Source organism: Aethalodelphis obliquidens, unplaced genomic scaffold (genome assembly GCF_003676395.1).
Source record: "Aethalodelphis obliquidens isolate GAN/ISIS:26980383/991018 unplaced genomic scaffold, ASM367639v1 scaffold13, whole genome shotgun sequence".
NCBI lineage: Eukaryota > Metazoa > Chordata > Mammalia > Artiodactyla > Delphinidae > Aethalodelphis > Aethalodelphis obliquidens.
In genome coordinates this window covers 1,056,985-1,073,862 of record NW_020837957.1, presented here as the reverse complement: position 1 = coordinate 1,073,862, position 16,878 = coordinate 1,056,985, and the positions used below count along the sequence as shown (strand labels likewise).

The following is a 16,878-nucleotide window of genomic DNA, read 5'->3' as shown; positions in this document are numbered from 1 at the left end:
TTCCTGTGTCAAGGAATTATCTCAATAATTAAAAGAGATAGATTTTGCATTTTATAGAACATTTTTCTTATATGATTTTGTAATGATACATTATAATGAAAACGATTTCTAAATAAAAGCTGAAAAGTATCGAATTGATAAACAAATTTGAAATTATATGTAGTGGCTTCAAATATATTAAATCTACTACTAAACAGAGCAACTGATTTGTTTAGGTTTAAAAGAGCTCTAAATAGTTAACACATAGCTTTGTTTTCTGCTAGGCTATTTCACAATATTACTATAACACATACCAAAATCAATGCTCCAAAAGTTAAAAAAAAAACACCAAACTTACTGATATCACTATTCTTCCTCTATAATATGCATCAATAATATAAATTAATATATGTGCTTGATTAGAAACTAATAACACTTATATGAAAACAATATCACAACTAGATTTTCAGTTGAAAACGGTGAGCTGAGTACTCATGTTTACCTCCTCTCCTTCCTGAGACCCCCTTAAAATGATAGGGAATTTTTTTAAGTATAAATTCACAGCCATAAAGGGAACAGGAAGACGCATTACAAGAGATGAAGATTTCAACACATTTCTAGAAGATGGAAAGAGGACAGAGAAGTGGCAACAAATAAACTAGAAGAAGCCACAGCTTAGTGAATGCACAGAGGAAGTTCAGGCTAGCAAGGAGCCAATCCACCCTACAAGCCCCAGAGAACTGTGGAAACAAGCAGGTTGGAGTGCTTGAGTATGTTGAAGAGAAAACAAGAGGATGCACTGAAAACTCCTAGATGGAGATGTCAAATCCCACCTCACTCCTTTGCAAAGATTATCTGGCAGCCAAAACATTTACTACCAGGCAACAAAAGAAGGAATATTTCTCCAAAGAAATGGAATAAACTATCTGAGCAACTAGTGTAGAAGTCAACACTATAGTGCAAATTCCTCCACATTGTGACATTTAAGGATCCCAGAGTACTGGCCAGAATCCTGCCATGTACCCTATAGTGCACCAAATGTATAGAAAGCTCACATGCAGCTTTCTCTTCTGCCTTATTCTTAGAATAAATACACCAGGATCAAATAGACATATAAGGAACACCTATGACAGAAAAAGGACCAAAGTGAAGAGGAGAAAAGACTGACCCCTAGGACAATGGAAATAATTCAGGGAACAGTGGGGAAAAAAAAGAGTAAACTGAAATTTAAGATATTAAATGCTTAACAGAACAAATGAAATTTAACTGAAGTGTTACTCATAAAGCAAGACAATCTTCAAAACTATAAAACAAAATGACAAAGAGATGCTCAAGATGGAGCTGAAAGATCTAATACCTGTCTAATAAGCTCAAGAAAGAAGGGAGAGAATTATCAAAAAAAATAATTTATGAGAATTTCCCAGAACTGAAGAACATGAGTCTTCAAAATGAATGACCCATAGTGTCCAAAACAACTGTCAAAAATACCTTTGCCCAAACAAATCATTATAAAATCAGAGCCCGAAAAGTAACAAATAGGAACAACAAAAGCAGCAGCAGTAACAGTTAGTAATAGCAATAAATATTTATGTAGTGCTTAGTACCTCCCAAGTACTGCTTTAAATGCTTTACAAATATGAATTCATTTAATTCTCAAAAAGCTTAAAAAGTAAGAGTTAATATCATCTCCATTTTACAAATGAGGAAAGTAAAGTAAATAGTGGTTTAAAAAAGGTGTCCCTACAAAATGACATAATCCCCAAAGCTTCCAGAGTTTGATTCAAATCACGGAGAAGATACCACTACGAATTTACCAGAATGGTTAAAAGGAAAATAACTGACAACTGGTGAAGGTGAACACCTGGGACTCCTACATCATTGCTAACAGGAGTATTAACTGGTAGATCATGCTTAAAAACCATATGGGAATATCTAAAATTAAGCAAGTGCACACCCTATAATTCAGCAATTCCACTCATAAGAAATATATTTACATGTGTACAAAGAGATATTTACAAGAAAGGTCAAAGCAACATAGTCATCATAGCCAAAGCCTGGAAACACTCCAATGTCTATCTAATAAAATCATGTGTATTCATGCAATAGAATATTATAAAGTAATGAAAGAGAACGAACTACAGCTACATACAACTACACGAATAACTCACAAACAGAATGTTGAACCAAAAACACCAAGCACAAAGGAATACCTACTGTGTTGTCTTTTTTTTTTTTTTTTGGCGATACATGGGCGTCTCACTGTTGTGGACTCTCCCGTTGCGGAGCACAGGCTCTGCACGCGCAGGCTCAGCGGCCATGGCTCACGGGCCCAGCCGCTCCGCGGCATGTGGGAACCTCCTGGACTGGAGCACGAACCCGTGTCCCCTGCATCGGCAGGCAGACTCTCAACCACTGCGCCACCAGGGAAGCCCTGTGTTGTCTTTTTCATAGAAAGTTCAAAAAAGGGGGAGAACCAAACTATAGTACTAGCAGTCAGTTACGTGGCTATCTTTGAGAAAGGAGGAGGGAGAACTACTTGGGATGCGTACAGGTGTGGTTTTGGATACTGGCAATGTTCTATTTCTCGACATGGATAATAGCCAATTCATTTACATTTTGTGTACTTCTCTGTATGAGAATATTTCAAAGTAAATATAGTATTAAAAAAATCTTGTAGGGCTTCCCTGGTGGCGCAGTGGCTGGGAGTCCGCCTGCCGATGCAGGGGACACGGTTTCGTGCCCCGGTCCGGGAAGATCCCACATGCCGTGGAGCGGCTGGGCCCGTGAGCCATGGCTGCTGAGCCTGCGCATCCGGAGCCTGTGCTCCGCAACGGGAGAGGCCACAACAGTGAGAGGCCCGCGTACCGCAAAAAAAAAAAAAAAAATCTTGTAAACAACTTTTTTCTTTTCTTTATTATCAGTGTTCTTGATATTATCAAACTATCTAAAAGCCATGATCCTATAATGCCAAAAAAAAGGGCTCAATTAGGAAAGAGGACTGAATAAAAAAATATGATGGAAGTAACTACCTATTTGAATATTTTTGCAAGTCCTTTGACAGATACACATTTTAATTTTATAAGTAAAACAGACTGGCACCAAAAGGAAAAAATATTAATTAAGCAATCATGGTGTGGATTATTTATTTTCCTTTGGGACAGATAGTAATATTTAATACATTAGAAGACAAACTGGAGAGCCATGTACAGATTTTATCAACTTTCCTCTATAATTTGTTTATTTGAATGTTTCTTATTTTAGGTATCAAAAATTACGCACATAAAATCCACATAGATTTATTCAATTTTAGTTTCCTAAAGCTCCCAGCTACCACTATCTGTTAGAGAAACATTTTGTTTTAAAACTCAAAAACTGGAAGACTGTTTTTGTCAGCATCAGAAAACATTTACAAAAGATAGAAAATGTTTCACCTTCTCAGAATTAGCTCCAGAACACCTGATCAGTTACCAACATTCTGTTCCCAATCCAAACAGTTGTGAAAAAACATTGCTACTTTTAATTTGTACTTTACCCTTCAACTAAACACTTGCTGAAGAGATTCTTTTACCATTTTAAAAATGGTTTATATAAGCAAGAACCCTAGTAAATAAGACATTACTAGATGACAACATTATACAAACTGAGCCTAGATTTCATGATATGCATCTGACTTCATTTCTAAATTAGTAAAGGATACTGAAAATGTCCATAGTCGATAAGAATAAGGCCTGGATACAGCAATATGCATAATGCATTAGCAATCTGTAAAGAAAATTATTGTAAATAAGAAAGTAATCTGTTACTTGAATCAAACCAGGTAAAAGTGTAGTTTCATTTAACACAGTAGCAAATGTTCCCCTCTTACCTTCTATTTATGGAAATACTCCATTTTTATAAAGCAACTCTTTAAACACTAAAGTCTTCATGGAAGTGACATAGTATACTTCAGTAAAAAGGAAAAAAATCCCTAAAAGGTGTTTGTCTGAGAAAGTACTTTTAGATATATAAATCAGATAAATTAATCTAATGATTAATCTATATAAAATGACCAAAGAGAATAGTCATGGGACTTCCGTGGTGGCTCAGTGTTTAAGAATCAGCCTGCCAATGCAGGGGACACGGGTTCGAGCCCTGGTCCAGGAAGATCCCACATGCTGCGGAGCAACTAAGCCCGTGCGCCACAACTCCTGAGCTTACACTCTAGAGCCCACAAGCCACAACTACTGAGCCCATGAGCTACAACTATACTGAGCCTGCACACTTAGAGCCCACGAGCCACAACTACTGAGCCTGCACACCTAGAGCCCGTGCTCTGCAACAAAGTGAAGCCACCACAATGAGAAGCCCGCACACTGCAACGAAGAGTAGCCCCAGCTCACCGCAACTAGAGAAAGCCTGCACGCAGCAACAAAGACCCAATGCAGCCAATAAATAATAAATAAATAAAACTCTAACACAAACCATTTGATTTTTTTTAAAAAAAGAGCATATTTGTTAACTGTGAATATGAGAATATATCGCAACTTTTCAAAATGACTTTCAGTTGTCATTCTCACAAGCCAACTCAAAATTCAGATTTACCAGTTAAGCAATAAATTTAGCATGCTGTGCAATTCAGCAGTATATAACTTCTAAAATTCAGTGCATCTTATTACTATATTTGGACATTAAAATAATTACTCTAAGATAAGTTAATGTTTCTAAATGAAAATTGACAGAAGATATACTGTTCCCTATTATCTATTCCCAAAAGCATGACTTCCTTAAGCTCTACACTTAATAGTTAAGGCAATAAAACATTTCAGAGATGAAATGTCAGGTTACTTCAAAACATACCTTTTTCTTAGTTGAGATTTCTTTTAAACAACAGCAGTACAAAACCACTGCAGGTATGTAAATCAGCAAATCAGCAATTAACACTGAAAAAACAAGCAAATGATTTTATGCATTGAGTCCATCAGGGTCTACTATAACCTATTAACAGCCTTCCTCCAACCCCGAGTGGAAATTCTATTAACACGAGGTTCCTACCCACTCTGGACAAGTCCTTTCCACGTTGAGCACTTTCCATTCCCTTCACCTGTGCCTAATTTCAACTGATACAGTACTAGAGTCTCTTAATTTTCTCTAACAAATTCACATATTAAATCAATTAGCTGTATCTAAAACCAGTTCTCTCTTTGCTCTGACTTGGACATAAAAATTAAGAATACTCAAAGCAAGGGAAGGAAACTTTTATTTTCCCCTCAATATCTGTATACTCCAAATTTTCTGATGTGAACAATACCTCAAATGTGGAGATGCATAGGAGAATCTTTTTTAATGTGAATATTTATAAAAATTCATAAATTTTTGCTAATTAATGCCTACAAAGAGCTTGATAGGTCCAGGTGAGGAGGAAACTGAAAAAAAGTGGGAAAAAAAATAAAGCAATTCATAATTCTGAATGTTCAGTCCTTTTAGAACAAAGAAAAACTAATATATTAAGTTCTTCAACAGTACAACATAGCTATCCAAAAAGCCTATTATTTTCTTGTACCACACATATATATTTGTGCACAATAAGATAAATGATAGTAAACTGTCAGTGTTAGATGCATGCAATCCTATTTGCAGCTCCAGATGCCACATTTTAGATGACACTGACAAACTGTAACATATTTGAAGGAGCACAACCGGAGGCCTCAAAACCATAATCACATTCAAGAAACTGGTCGTCTAAGAAACAGCTAAAGTATTTACGAATGTTCAACCTCGAGAGGGGATGACTTCAAATGTCTGGAGGGTGTTAGATAGATAAAGGATCGGACTTGTTCTATGTAGCCCAAGGAAACAGAACCTAAAATGACTAGTGAAGGTTCAATATAAGAAGGAAATTCCTAAAAAAAAAGGAAGGAAATTTCTAATGACTGGGGCTCTCTGAAAATAGAATAGAGTCTCTAAAGGCTGTAAGTTCCCTGCAGATACAGATACTGGCTCAGAAGCTAAATATCATGTGGTGAGTATGTGGTTCAAAAAGGATTAAAGCATTTGGGAAGAGGGAGTGGTGTGGGAGAGGGAAAGACAGACAATACAGGTTATCTCTTGGGCCTGATATTCCATGACTGGATGAATAGTAAAGAGAAGAAACCCTGACTAGATTTAGACTAATTAAGGAAAAGACCCAGGCTAGCATTAAAGCCTAAGTCTTGTAAAGCTTTTAAAGAAATTTAAGCTTATTACTTTCAACTTTTAAACAGCACACAATAAATGCTCAATAAACATTTGTTTTAAAGATTAATTTAGCAACACTGCAAAGCAATACAATGTATGACATACAGCTGTAATTCACTGTAAAAGTGAAAGGGATTTATTAAAGCAACAGCCTAAACAAATAAAACTTTAATTTAGAGCTAACTAACTTCAGGTGAGCTATTAATATTAGCCTCACTTTACTAGGCCTCAGTTTCCTCAGCTTAAAGTAAGGATAACAACAGTATTTACCTCATTTGCATGTCCAAATTATTAAGAGAGATAATAGTAAATGTAAAGCACCCAGAATTATTAGTTTCTACCCTTTCGTTTTTTAGCTTACATATACATTTGCTCACATATTATACATATATATGCATATTTATAGTTACACAACTATAAAAGTAAGGACAATAATAGAACCTGTCATCAGTTCAAAAAAATTTTTAATCAAATTTTACACTCAATGCCTATTGCTCTTTTACCTGTTGCACGCATGAAGAGCTTATGTGCCTGACTCTCATATCCACGTGATGTATGGAGAGCAATCCAGTCTGGATTTATAAACTTTGCCCTGCAAATCAAACATATGTACATGCACTTTATTCCCCATTACTTTTAGCAATAAGGACATCTGAGGACATATGAATCTATTTTGAGAAGTTGCCATTGCTCCTATAAAGCAATGGAGTTAAGGCTTAAGCTTTACTCTTTGTATTTAACCATGTGAAACTGACTAACGCTATCAGAATCTGCCATGCTTATCTTCCAACAAACTCATGTAGCGTGTTAACTAAAAGCCCTACCTTCATGATTCTTCCAGTGTGACAACAATCTGATGTCACATTTCATTTATTAAACATATACTTTGTAAAGAGCAATACACTAATATTGACAAGAGGATCATAGTTTTATAATTTATAATCTTTTCAGTTATCATAATAGGCTACAATAAATAGCTATTAATCATAAATCATTGCATAAAACTGAACATAATTATTAAAGATAAATTAAGTTTTCAATCATATTACATTCTCCAGAACACTGCAAAGTATATCTGATTATCCTGAAGTTTGGAAACTTATTTTTAATCCAGGACGCTAATTTTTACAAAATATGAAATAGAACAAATAAAATGAATTCAGAAGATAATGTGAAGAAGTTCCTCAAATTTCTGCTGATACACTTCAAGTCTGAAATGGAATACCAAGACAGAGTAGAACTGGTTCTCCACTAAATAGAAGCACCTAATCTTCTATAAACCATTCCATTTCTGTAAAAGAAAAAGGAATTCCAATCCCGATCTTAAATCATAAGTGAAACACTACGGTACTTCTGGTTTCTTACTTGACAGGTTAGTCAGAATACCATTTAGACCTTTATTTCTCATTTACTTTGGGCCATTCCAGGAAAAAAGCTTTTCTATGCACAACTAACCATATTAGATATAATTCTCAGTAATCCATGCGTAGTTGGTAACATCTCTACTTCAAAACAAAGCTAGATTTTTGCATCTTTCTAGACTTTCCTCCAAAAACATTATGAAAATAGTCAAACTCTGATAAACTTTCCTATAATCCAATTATAAAGGTATGGTGCTCTACAAACCATAATACAATAGTAGCTACAAACGATTTCTTCTCTATTCAACAAACTCTTCCTTACTACATCTGCTAAAGGCATAAATATTTAAAGTTATGTTAAGGAAGAAAAACTTACACATATGCACATAAAAGACTATGATAAGCTGTAAGAGGTGGATAGTCCAATCCCCAATACTGTAAGTTGTTATCACTGCTGTTAAAATACCTGAAGAAAAAGGAAAAAGAAAGCGCCATTCCAACAATCAATATTCAAGAAATACTTATATTTAACATCTCACTTCATTTAACTTAATTAACATGAAAAAATGTTATACAAGGTTAAAAAAAAATTCATCTAAACTTCTCCCCTCCTAAAAATTTTTGTGAACTCACAATTAAAAGTTGTTATTGAGTAGTGTGACTAAAGAATTTATTGTCTAAACCAAGGTACTCTTAAGAAAGAAGCTGTAAATAATTAAGCAAGCCATAGCAATAGAGGCAAACCAAGATTCTCACAGGCAAACCGGAACTTGTTATCACTCTACTATTAGTAAACTTAATGACCAACACTTATACAAAAGAAAATATGCAACAAAAAGAGAATTTGCTTCTGACAGTCTAAAAAATTAAAGAAACAATATGAAATCACAATTTAAATAAAAAATGAATGTCAAAGACCACGTAAAGATTTGGTTTACAAAGAAAGAAATATTGCATGAAACAGGTATACTTTTATTAATAACACTTTGAACACAATTCAACCAACATGTAATGAGAGCCTATTACATGCAAAATTCTGTGAATTAAGGAAGAAAGCTAGATCTAATGTTCATAACTTAACAGGCTCCTCTAACTGGTCAGAATGGGAAGGAACGAAATTATATTCAAGAGTGTTATCATTAACTTCAAAATGTAATTTTTTCTAACATATCATGGGTATTTTTGCTTTTTACAAAAAAAAACCTTTAATTTAAAATAGTTCCAGGACTTCCCTGGTGGCACAGTGGTTAAGAATCCACCTGCCAATGCAGGGGACATGGGTTCGAGCCCTGGTCCAGGAAGATCCCACATGCCATGGAGCAACTAAGCCCGTGCACCACAACTACTGAGCCTGCGCTCTAGAGCCCACGAGCCACAACTACTGAGTCCACGTGCCACAACTACTGAAGCCTGCGCGCCTAGAAACCGTGCTCCGCAACGAGAAGCCACTGCAATCAGAAGCCCACACACTTTAACGAAGAGAAGCCCTCGCCCATCACAACTAGAGAAAGCCCGTGCGCAGCAATGAAGACCCAACACAGCCAAAAAAAATTTTTATTAATAATAAATAAAATTTAAAAATAAATAAATAGCTCCAAACTTAAAAGTTTCAAGAACAGTTCAAAGAGCTTCTGTACATCAAATGTAAAAATTTATTTAACAAAAGACACCATAAGAAAAATTCAAAGACAAGAACAGGAAGAAGATATTTATTTTATACATATACACACACCAAAAACTGATTAAAATATAGAATACTATTGTATACTGTTGAATACTGTGGCAGACAGACTTTAAGGTCATCCCCATGAACCCATCTCCTGGTGTTCCTGCCTTAAGTGTGTACAATCAATCCCCTCCCCTCAAGTGTAGGCAAGACCTGTGACTTGCTTGTAAACAACAAAATACGACAAACGTGATAGGATGGTCACGCCTGTGCTTATGTTTTATGTATATGTAAGATTCCATCTTGCTGGCTAAGCTACAGAGACTCCCTTTCACTGACTTGGAAGAATCAAGCTGTCATGTTTTAGTAAGTGGGCATACTGGAGAAGCCACATGGCAAGAAACTGCAAGTAGACCCTAGGAAATAAGGGTAGCTTCCAACAAGAAACCAAAGCCCTTAGTCTTGTAAATGCAAGGAAATTAATTCTGCCAATAACTTGAGGGAACTTGGAAACAGTTCCTTCCCCAGTTGAGCCTCTGATAAGACTGCAGCCTCAGATGACAACTGGACTGCAACCTCCTGAGACCCTCCCTGATCATAATATTGAACTAAGCTGTGCCCAGACTTCTAAAGAAACTACAATAATAAATGTACGTTTAAGTAAGTACCATTTATGGTCACTTGTTAACACAGCATAGAAAATTAATGTAATTGTTTATTTTAAAATCATATAAATCATTATAAAAAAGATCAGCAATCCATCAGAAACATGGGGGAAATATATAAATATGCAAATTTGAGAAAAAATATTATGGTCAGTAAATATATTAAAAGATACTCAACAACACAAGTACTCAAGGAAATGGAAATTTTAGAAGTCTGGTGTTAATTGTTATTATTAAATATTGGTAAGGGTATATGGAAAGAGATATTCTTGTGTTGGTATCCATTAAAACTGGCTACTTTAGAGATTCCACTTCTAGGAATCTACCTAGGAAAAACACGTACACATGTACACAGGAGAAATGTACTTTATCATTCACCTACTAAAAGATATTTAGAGTGTTTCAGGCTTCTCATAATTATAAACAATGCTGAAATAAAGTCATTCCCACAATTCCTGACTTATAAACCTGTGATTTTTTTTAAAAAGCAACATGCTCGGGCTTCCCTGGGGGCGCAATGGTTGAGAGTCCACCTGCCGATGCAGGGGACACGGGTTCGTGCCCCGGTCCGGGAGGATCCCACATGCCACGGAGCGGCTGGGCCTGTGAGCCATGGCCGCTGAGCCTGCGCGTCCGGAGCCTGTGCTCCGCAATGGCAGAGGCCACAACAGTGAGAGGCCCGCGTACCGCAAAAAAAATAAAAATAAAAAAAATAAGGTATTCCTATTATTCCTGCCTTGAATATGGTTGTACAAAGTCACAGTGCTGATAGCCCTGGCAGTCATCTATTGATCATGGGGTGAAAAGCCTCAGGCTGAAAAGCCAACATGCCAAGAAGAATGAGTGAAAGAGAAGAAAAATGGAAAAGCCTGAGTCCTTGATTGCTATTATTTTTTAAATATTTATTTATTTATTTGGCTGTGCTGAGTCTTAGTTGCAGCACGCAGGATCTTCGTTGAGGCATGTGGGCTCTAGTTCCCTGACCAGGGATCGAACCCAGGCCCCCTGCATTGGGAGTGCAGAGTCTTGACCACTGGACCACCAGGGAAGTCCCTTAATTGCTATCATTGGGCCAGTTTACCAGCCCTGCAAAGACCTACTTATTAAGTTAATTATTTTATTGCTTAAACTACTATTACTTAGGCTTTCTACTACTTGATGCCAAAAGTACTCCTGACTTCACACATAAGGAATTGTCATTATAAAATTAAAGAAAAAAAGTTCAACTTTCCTCTATTACTTATAACTATGTGTATTGACATGGAATAAATGTTTAAATTTAGAATTATAAAACTGACATTTTTTTTTTTACAAATTTATTTATTTTTGGTGCATTGTGTCTTCGTTGCAGTGCACAGGCTTCTCACTGCGGTGGCTTCTCTTGTTGTGGAGCACAGTCTCTAGGCACGTGGGCTTGAGTAGTTGTGGCAGACGGGCTCAGTAGTTGTGGCTCTCAGGCTCTAGAGTGCAGCCTCAATAGTTGTGGTGCATGGGCTTAGCTGCTCTGCAGCATGTGGGATCTTCCCGGACCAGGGCTCGAACCTGTGTCCCCTGCGTTGGCAGGCAGATTCTTAACCACTGTGCCCCCAGTAAAGTCCCAAAACTGACATTTTAAAAGTTTACCTCATAGATCCTGATTTCACATTTTAGACAACTTTGTCACTTGAAAGTTTTGAGTACACTATGGCTAACTTTCTAGATGAAGACAGAAAGATTTCACTCTTGGAAAAAAAAATTTTTAATATTTATTTATTTGGCTGCACGGCATTTTAAGTTGCCACATGCGGTATCTTTAGTTGCGGCATGCAGGATTTTTAGTTGTGGCATGTGGGCTCTTAGTTGCATCATGTGGGATCTAGTTCCCTGACCAGGGATTGAACCAGGGGCCCCCTGCATTGGGAGCACGGAGTCTTAACCAGTGGACCACCAGGGAAGTCCCCACTCTTGGAAAACTGAAGTTAAATGAGAAACCATTCCTCAGCCACATTGCTAGGTAACAATAATGGTAAACTAATCAAATTTGACAAAATTAGCCAAAAAATTCAGAATATTAGAAATGTTATTTCCAATATAGATTTATATCCACTGTTGATAACAGTGAACCTGTCCCCAGGATATATTTTCTGTTTTATAAACTGTGCCATTGAGATATATCTTTTTCAATGATAGTCATTATGAATCATACAGCAATGAACTTCAAACTAGGGGAAAAAAAGAAATCACACCATTTAAACATTAGAACTCGGCACTTTCACTGCCATGGCCTAGGTTCAGTACCGGGTCAGGGAACTAAGACCCCACAAGCTGCGCAGTGAGGTCAAGTAAATAAATAAACAAACATGCACACACCTATTAAAAAAAAAGAATAGTATCAAATATTCAGCTGACCTCTATTTTAAATACTCCAAACTTGGACTAGGGTACAGCCAACCTATTAATAGAGAGTTTAATATGAAGTTCTTGTATGTAACTCTCTCAGAAAGGATTATATAAAAGCAGTGACCAAGGCTTCCCTGGTGGCGCAGTGGTTGAGAGTCCACCTGCCAACGCAGGGGACGCGGGTTCGTGCCCCAGGGGTTCCACATGCCGCGGAGCGGCTGGGCCCGTGAGCCATGGCCGCTGGGCCTGTGCGCCCGGAGCCTGTGCTCCACGGCGGGAGAGGTCACGGCGGTGAGAGGCCCACGTGCCGCAAAAAAAAAAAAAAAGCAGTGACCAAAGCAATCAACAGAACAATATAAACAGTTTGTATAGCCAAGTTTAATCAATAATCTACCAGGCACCTAATAAGTAAAAAAATACTGTCATCAATTGTTATCAGAATGTGTTCAACAAAAATGACAGTGCATGGATTTCTGTGAGATATAACTACAGCTAACATTTATTGAGAACTCATTACACTTCAGGCACTGGTCTAAAGTGCTTTAAATGAATCATTTTATTCAATCCTCACAATAACCCAGTGAAATATGTATTCTATTATTTCCATTCTATGAGTGATAAAACTGTGGCAGAGATAGTTAAATAACTTGCAAAAGCTCACACTGCTAGTAAAGGGTACAAGCCTTGATCTGAAGTCTGGCAGTCTGACTCCAGCCCTACACTCTTCACCACTAAGCTACTGCTTTTTTTTCATCTCGTATGTTCCTTACAGGAGGAAGCTTTGCGAAACCTCCAGAAGAAATACTCTTAGTCCATAAACTTCCACAGTTTATGTCCTGAGGAGCTTCCATGGCATACAGTGTCCTATCCTCAAAGTTCTAGTTCAGCACCAGATTCCAGCTGGTAACTAAATATATGGGTAACTTTCAGAAGGATGAAATTTCAAAATGAACTGACAATACACAGGGTAATATATGTGACATCAGTATACAGGAAGATGAGGATTCTGAAGATGAAGAAATAGCATATTTTCCTTTTAAGTATCTTCAAATAATCTACATTAACTGACCGATAAACAATAAAATCAAGTTAAAATTATCCATACCATTGTTTGATGGGTAAATTAATAGTAATCTCCTGCCAGTGTCTCTGAGCTTCATAATCACCAAACATAGGGGGCTTTCCAGCACCTAAGATGAAAGGTAAAAAAAGCAAAATAAAAATACACTTTAGTATATCAGTGATTTTATTTCCTTATGAAATAAAATCCTTATGAAATTTTTCTAAATTATAGAGATAGTATAGGTGGAGGAAAAGAACACAGAAGTTACCTAAAAAAGTCAGAGAGATGAGGTCTGAATCCTAGCACTGCTAGCACACTGAGTGACTGTGTAACCCTGAGCAAATGACTTAACCTCCCTAAGCCTCAGTACATTAAAAACAGAATCAATACTGTCACCTAAAGGACTGTTGGAATAAAGAAAATAATGAACATAAAATAACCTGTATAGTACCTGGCACACATAAACATTCAATAAAGATTGTTAACATTAATTAGTTATTAACATCAGTTTTTTTTTTTTTTTTGGCCATGCCGCGTGGCACGTGGGATCTTAGTTCCCCAACCAGGGATCAGACCTGCACCCCCTGCATTGCAAGCAGAGTCTTAACCACTGGACCACCAGGGAAGTCCCTTAATTAGTTTTTAATTAATTAGTTGATAATACTAATCATAAGATATCCAAGTTTATTTTTACTTCATGAGAAAGACTGTCAACTATACTGTCCAATAAGTATCATAAAACAATAATAATAACAAATGTCTATACTTTACCAAGGACTTTTACAAGCTAAATATAAATAACTTAAGGTCAAGTACAGAACCAAAAACGGACTATATATTGCAAAGACATTGGTTAGGTCAGGCTTTGATGTCAAATGAGTTATATAAAAACTGCCACGGGCTTCCCTGGTGGCACAGTGGCTGAGAGTCCGCCTGCCGATGCAGGGGACACGGGTTCGTGCCCCGATCTGGGAAGATCCCACGTGCCGTGGAGCGGCTGGGACCGTGAGCCATGGCCGCTGAGGCTGCGCGTCCGGAATCTGTGCTCCGCAACGGGAGAGGCCACAACAGTGAGAGGCCCGCGTACCGCAAAAAAAAAAAAAACAAAAACAAAAATCAAACAAAAACTGCCACTTTATAGTTTTTTTTTTACTTCAAAATTACAAATAAGGGATAATGAATCTTTAATAACTAACAATTGACAGTGTCTACTACATACCAAATACAACAATGGAGCAGTTATTATTATCATCCCCACTTTACAGCTAGCAAAACAGAGGCAATGGTCACCCAGGTAATGAATAGCAGAGTCTGGACTGGAACCCAGGCAGACTGGCTCCATAATCCATGTTCTGGGCTCCTACTGTGTATTGCCTCACAACTTGGTTAAGGTAGGTTGTTAACCTTAAATCATTTTAAATGATATAAAGGTAATTCCATTTAGTAAGTAGTAAACATCCACTATTTAGCTAGCAGTTGACTACAAAACTGTGAGAAGGCCCAAATAGGTACAGTACAGACACAGGTTTCTTAATGAGCAAGTGAAAATCACATATAGTCAAATATATTCATTAATCCATTGGGAAGGTGTGCCACATTGGTGAATGATATGTTATCAATCACCGAACTCTAACCCAGACGTCCTCCAGCGTTAGAACACTACATTAAGTAGATTTTTTGCATTTAACAGCTGTATTATTCCACTATTCTTTAAATGCTAGCATCTCCACCCAAGGAGATACTCCCAAGTATGAGATAATCATGGGAAAAGCAGATTAACATCTCCAAAGCACATACACATTGAGTGACTGCCGCAAAATATTACCCACAGTACAGGCACATGTATACACACACACAAACCTACCGCTGTCTCTCTCTTAGAAAGTACCATATCTTATTCATTTTTGCATTCTCAGGATGTAACTGTACCTAGCAGATTCTCAGTGAATGATGATGTAGGAAGGATGTCAATATTATCAGTATGATATAGCAAGGATTTTTAGTTCAAAAAGATTTGAATTTTTGAGTCCCTGATTTTCCACTTACTGAATGTGCAACACTAAGCAGTTTGTGATGGCAGACCAATTAATTATGCGAAGGCTACTTTAACACAATGCCCATATACTGGTTCTTGTCTCAAAACATCTTTAAGTTACTATCTGGCATTTTGAAATTCCAAGCCTCTGCTCATGCTGCTTACTTCCTCTCCCTATTCAGACACCTCTTTTATCAACTTGTATCCAACCTTTAAGAACCATCCCAACTGCCAAATTCTCCACAAAACCTTCCCTTGTAAATTAAAAACATACTGATCATTAATTATTGACTTCTTAGAACTAATTTTTATTAAGGGCAAACTACAGACATCATATTTATACATATTATTTTATTATTCATTACAGTAAGTCTAACAAGCAAGTGTTGAAATACTTATTTTCTTCATATTAGGCTAGGGATTGTCAGAGTGATTAAGGAAAAAGAATTATTAGCAACTGCAGTAGTGAAAACTTTATTAAGTACTTAAGAGCAAAATAAAATGCCAAGAGCTTTAGATGTAACTCATTTGATCTGCAACCTATGATTTTACCAGCATTTTACTGATGAGGAGACTGAGACCCTGAAATTTTAAAATAACTTGCCCAGTGTCACACAGCCAATAAGACACAGCTAGTAACATTCAAACCCACCGGCGTTAAATCTCAATACCTGTGTCCTTGTCAGAGAGTAAACAGTAGAGCCATGATTTGAATAGGAAATAGAAGACAATAGCCATAACAAGAAATAAATACCAAACTTGAAATATATCAATTGTTTAGTGAATTGAAAACCCATTACCACAGTATCTCAGAGCTATATCTCCTCCTTCTGTTTAATAAACAGCATGTGAAAAAATGTAGAAATTAAAATAGTTAAGTCAAGTAGATTTTAAAAAGGAAAAAAAAATTATTGACTTCTCATAATACTTATATTTTCAGTATCATATATTTTGTCACATGATTATACTATTTTCTAATAGCTACCCAAATAAGAATTTTAATTCCAGTGGACATAGAATGTGATTTTTCCAGAGTTCACAGGAAACATATTGCTAGGCATATAGTACATACTTTCAGTTAAAACTTGTTCAGTTAACTGAACAGGAGGGGGGGATTAACTTACAATTTTTTTAAAGAAGGAAAATAATTTCCCACTGAATTAACTGCATCTTTACGCGTGCACTTCATAGATGTGTGTGTGCTGTGGGGGTAGTTTCTCTTTTCGGTGATACAGCTGCTATCTACAGGGAGAAAGGAATTGATTTTTATTTTTTTTCTTTTGCTTTTGTTTGCTTGTTTTTAGCCCACTGGGATAATACCTATACAGTGGGCACAGGAAACTACTTAAGTCATAGAGGATCTTAAGTAGTTTCCTACACCTGAAAAAATCCAACTATCTAGATTTTCTGAAATTGCTCTAGACTTGGGGTCAGTGTGGAAGAATTTATTACCATTCTCTAACAAAGAGAAGAGTGGATAATGACTCTCTTCAGGGTTGAGAAACAAGTTTCTATCC

At 36.7% G+C, this 16,878-nt stretch overlaps 1 protein-coding gene across 6 annotated transcripts in view; it reads right to left on the bottom strand.

Moving 5' to 3' along the window:
- ALG6 (ALG6 alpha-1,3-glucosyltransferase) overlaps nucleotides 1-16,878 on the bottom strand; it is a 55,992-nt gene that overhangs the window by 26,143 nt on the left and 12,971 nt on the right. For 3 of the 6 annotated variants that reach the window (XM_027113967.1, XM_027113968.1, XM_027113972.1), the window contains 5 exons: nucleotides 13,369-13,453; nucleotides 7,930-8,019; nucleotides 6,696-6,784; nucleotides 4,816-4,898; nucleotides 3,677-3,741 (listed from right to left, as the gene is read on the bottom strand). In XM_027113967.1, coding sequence (XP_026969768.1) covers nucleotides 3,677-3,741; nucleotides 4,816-4,898; nucleotides 6,696-6,784; nucleotides 7,930-8,019; nucleotides 13,369-13,453 — 412 coding nt within the window. Of the gene's footprint in view, nucleotides 1-3,676; nucleotides 3,742-4,815; nucleotides 4,899-6,695; nucleotides 6,785-7,929; nucleotides 8,020-13,368; nucleotides 13,454-16,485; nucleotides 16,604-16,878 lie in introns of all 6 variants that reach the window. The other 3 variants (XM_027113970.1, XM_027113969.1, XM_027113971.1) reach the window with 2 other exon arrangements.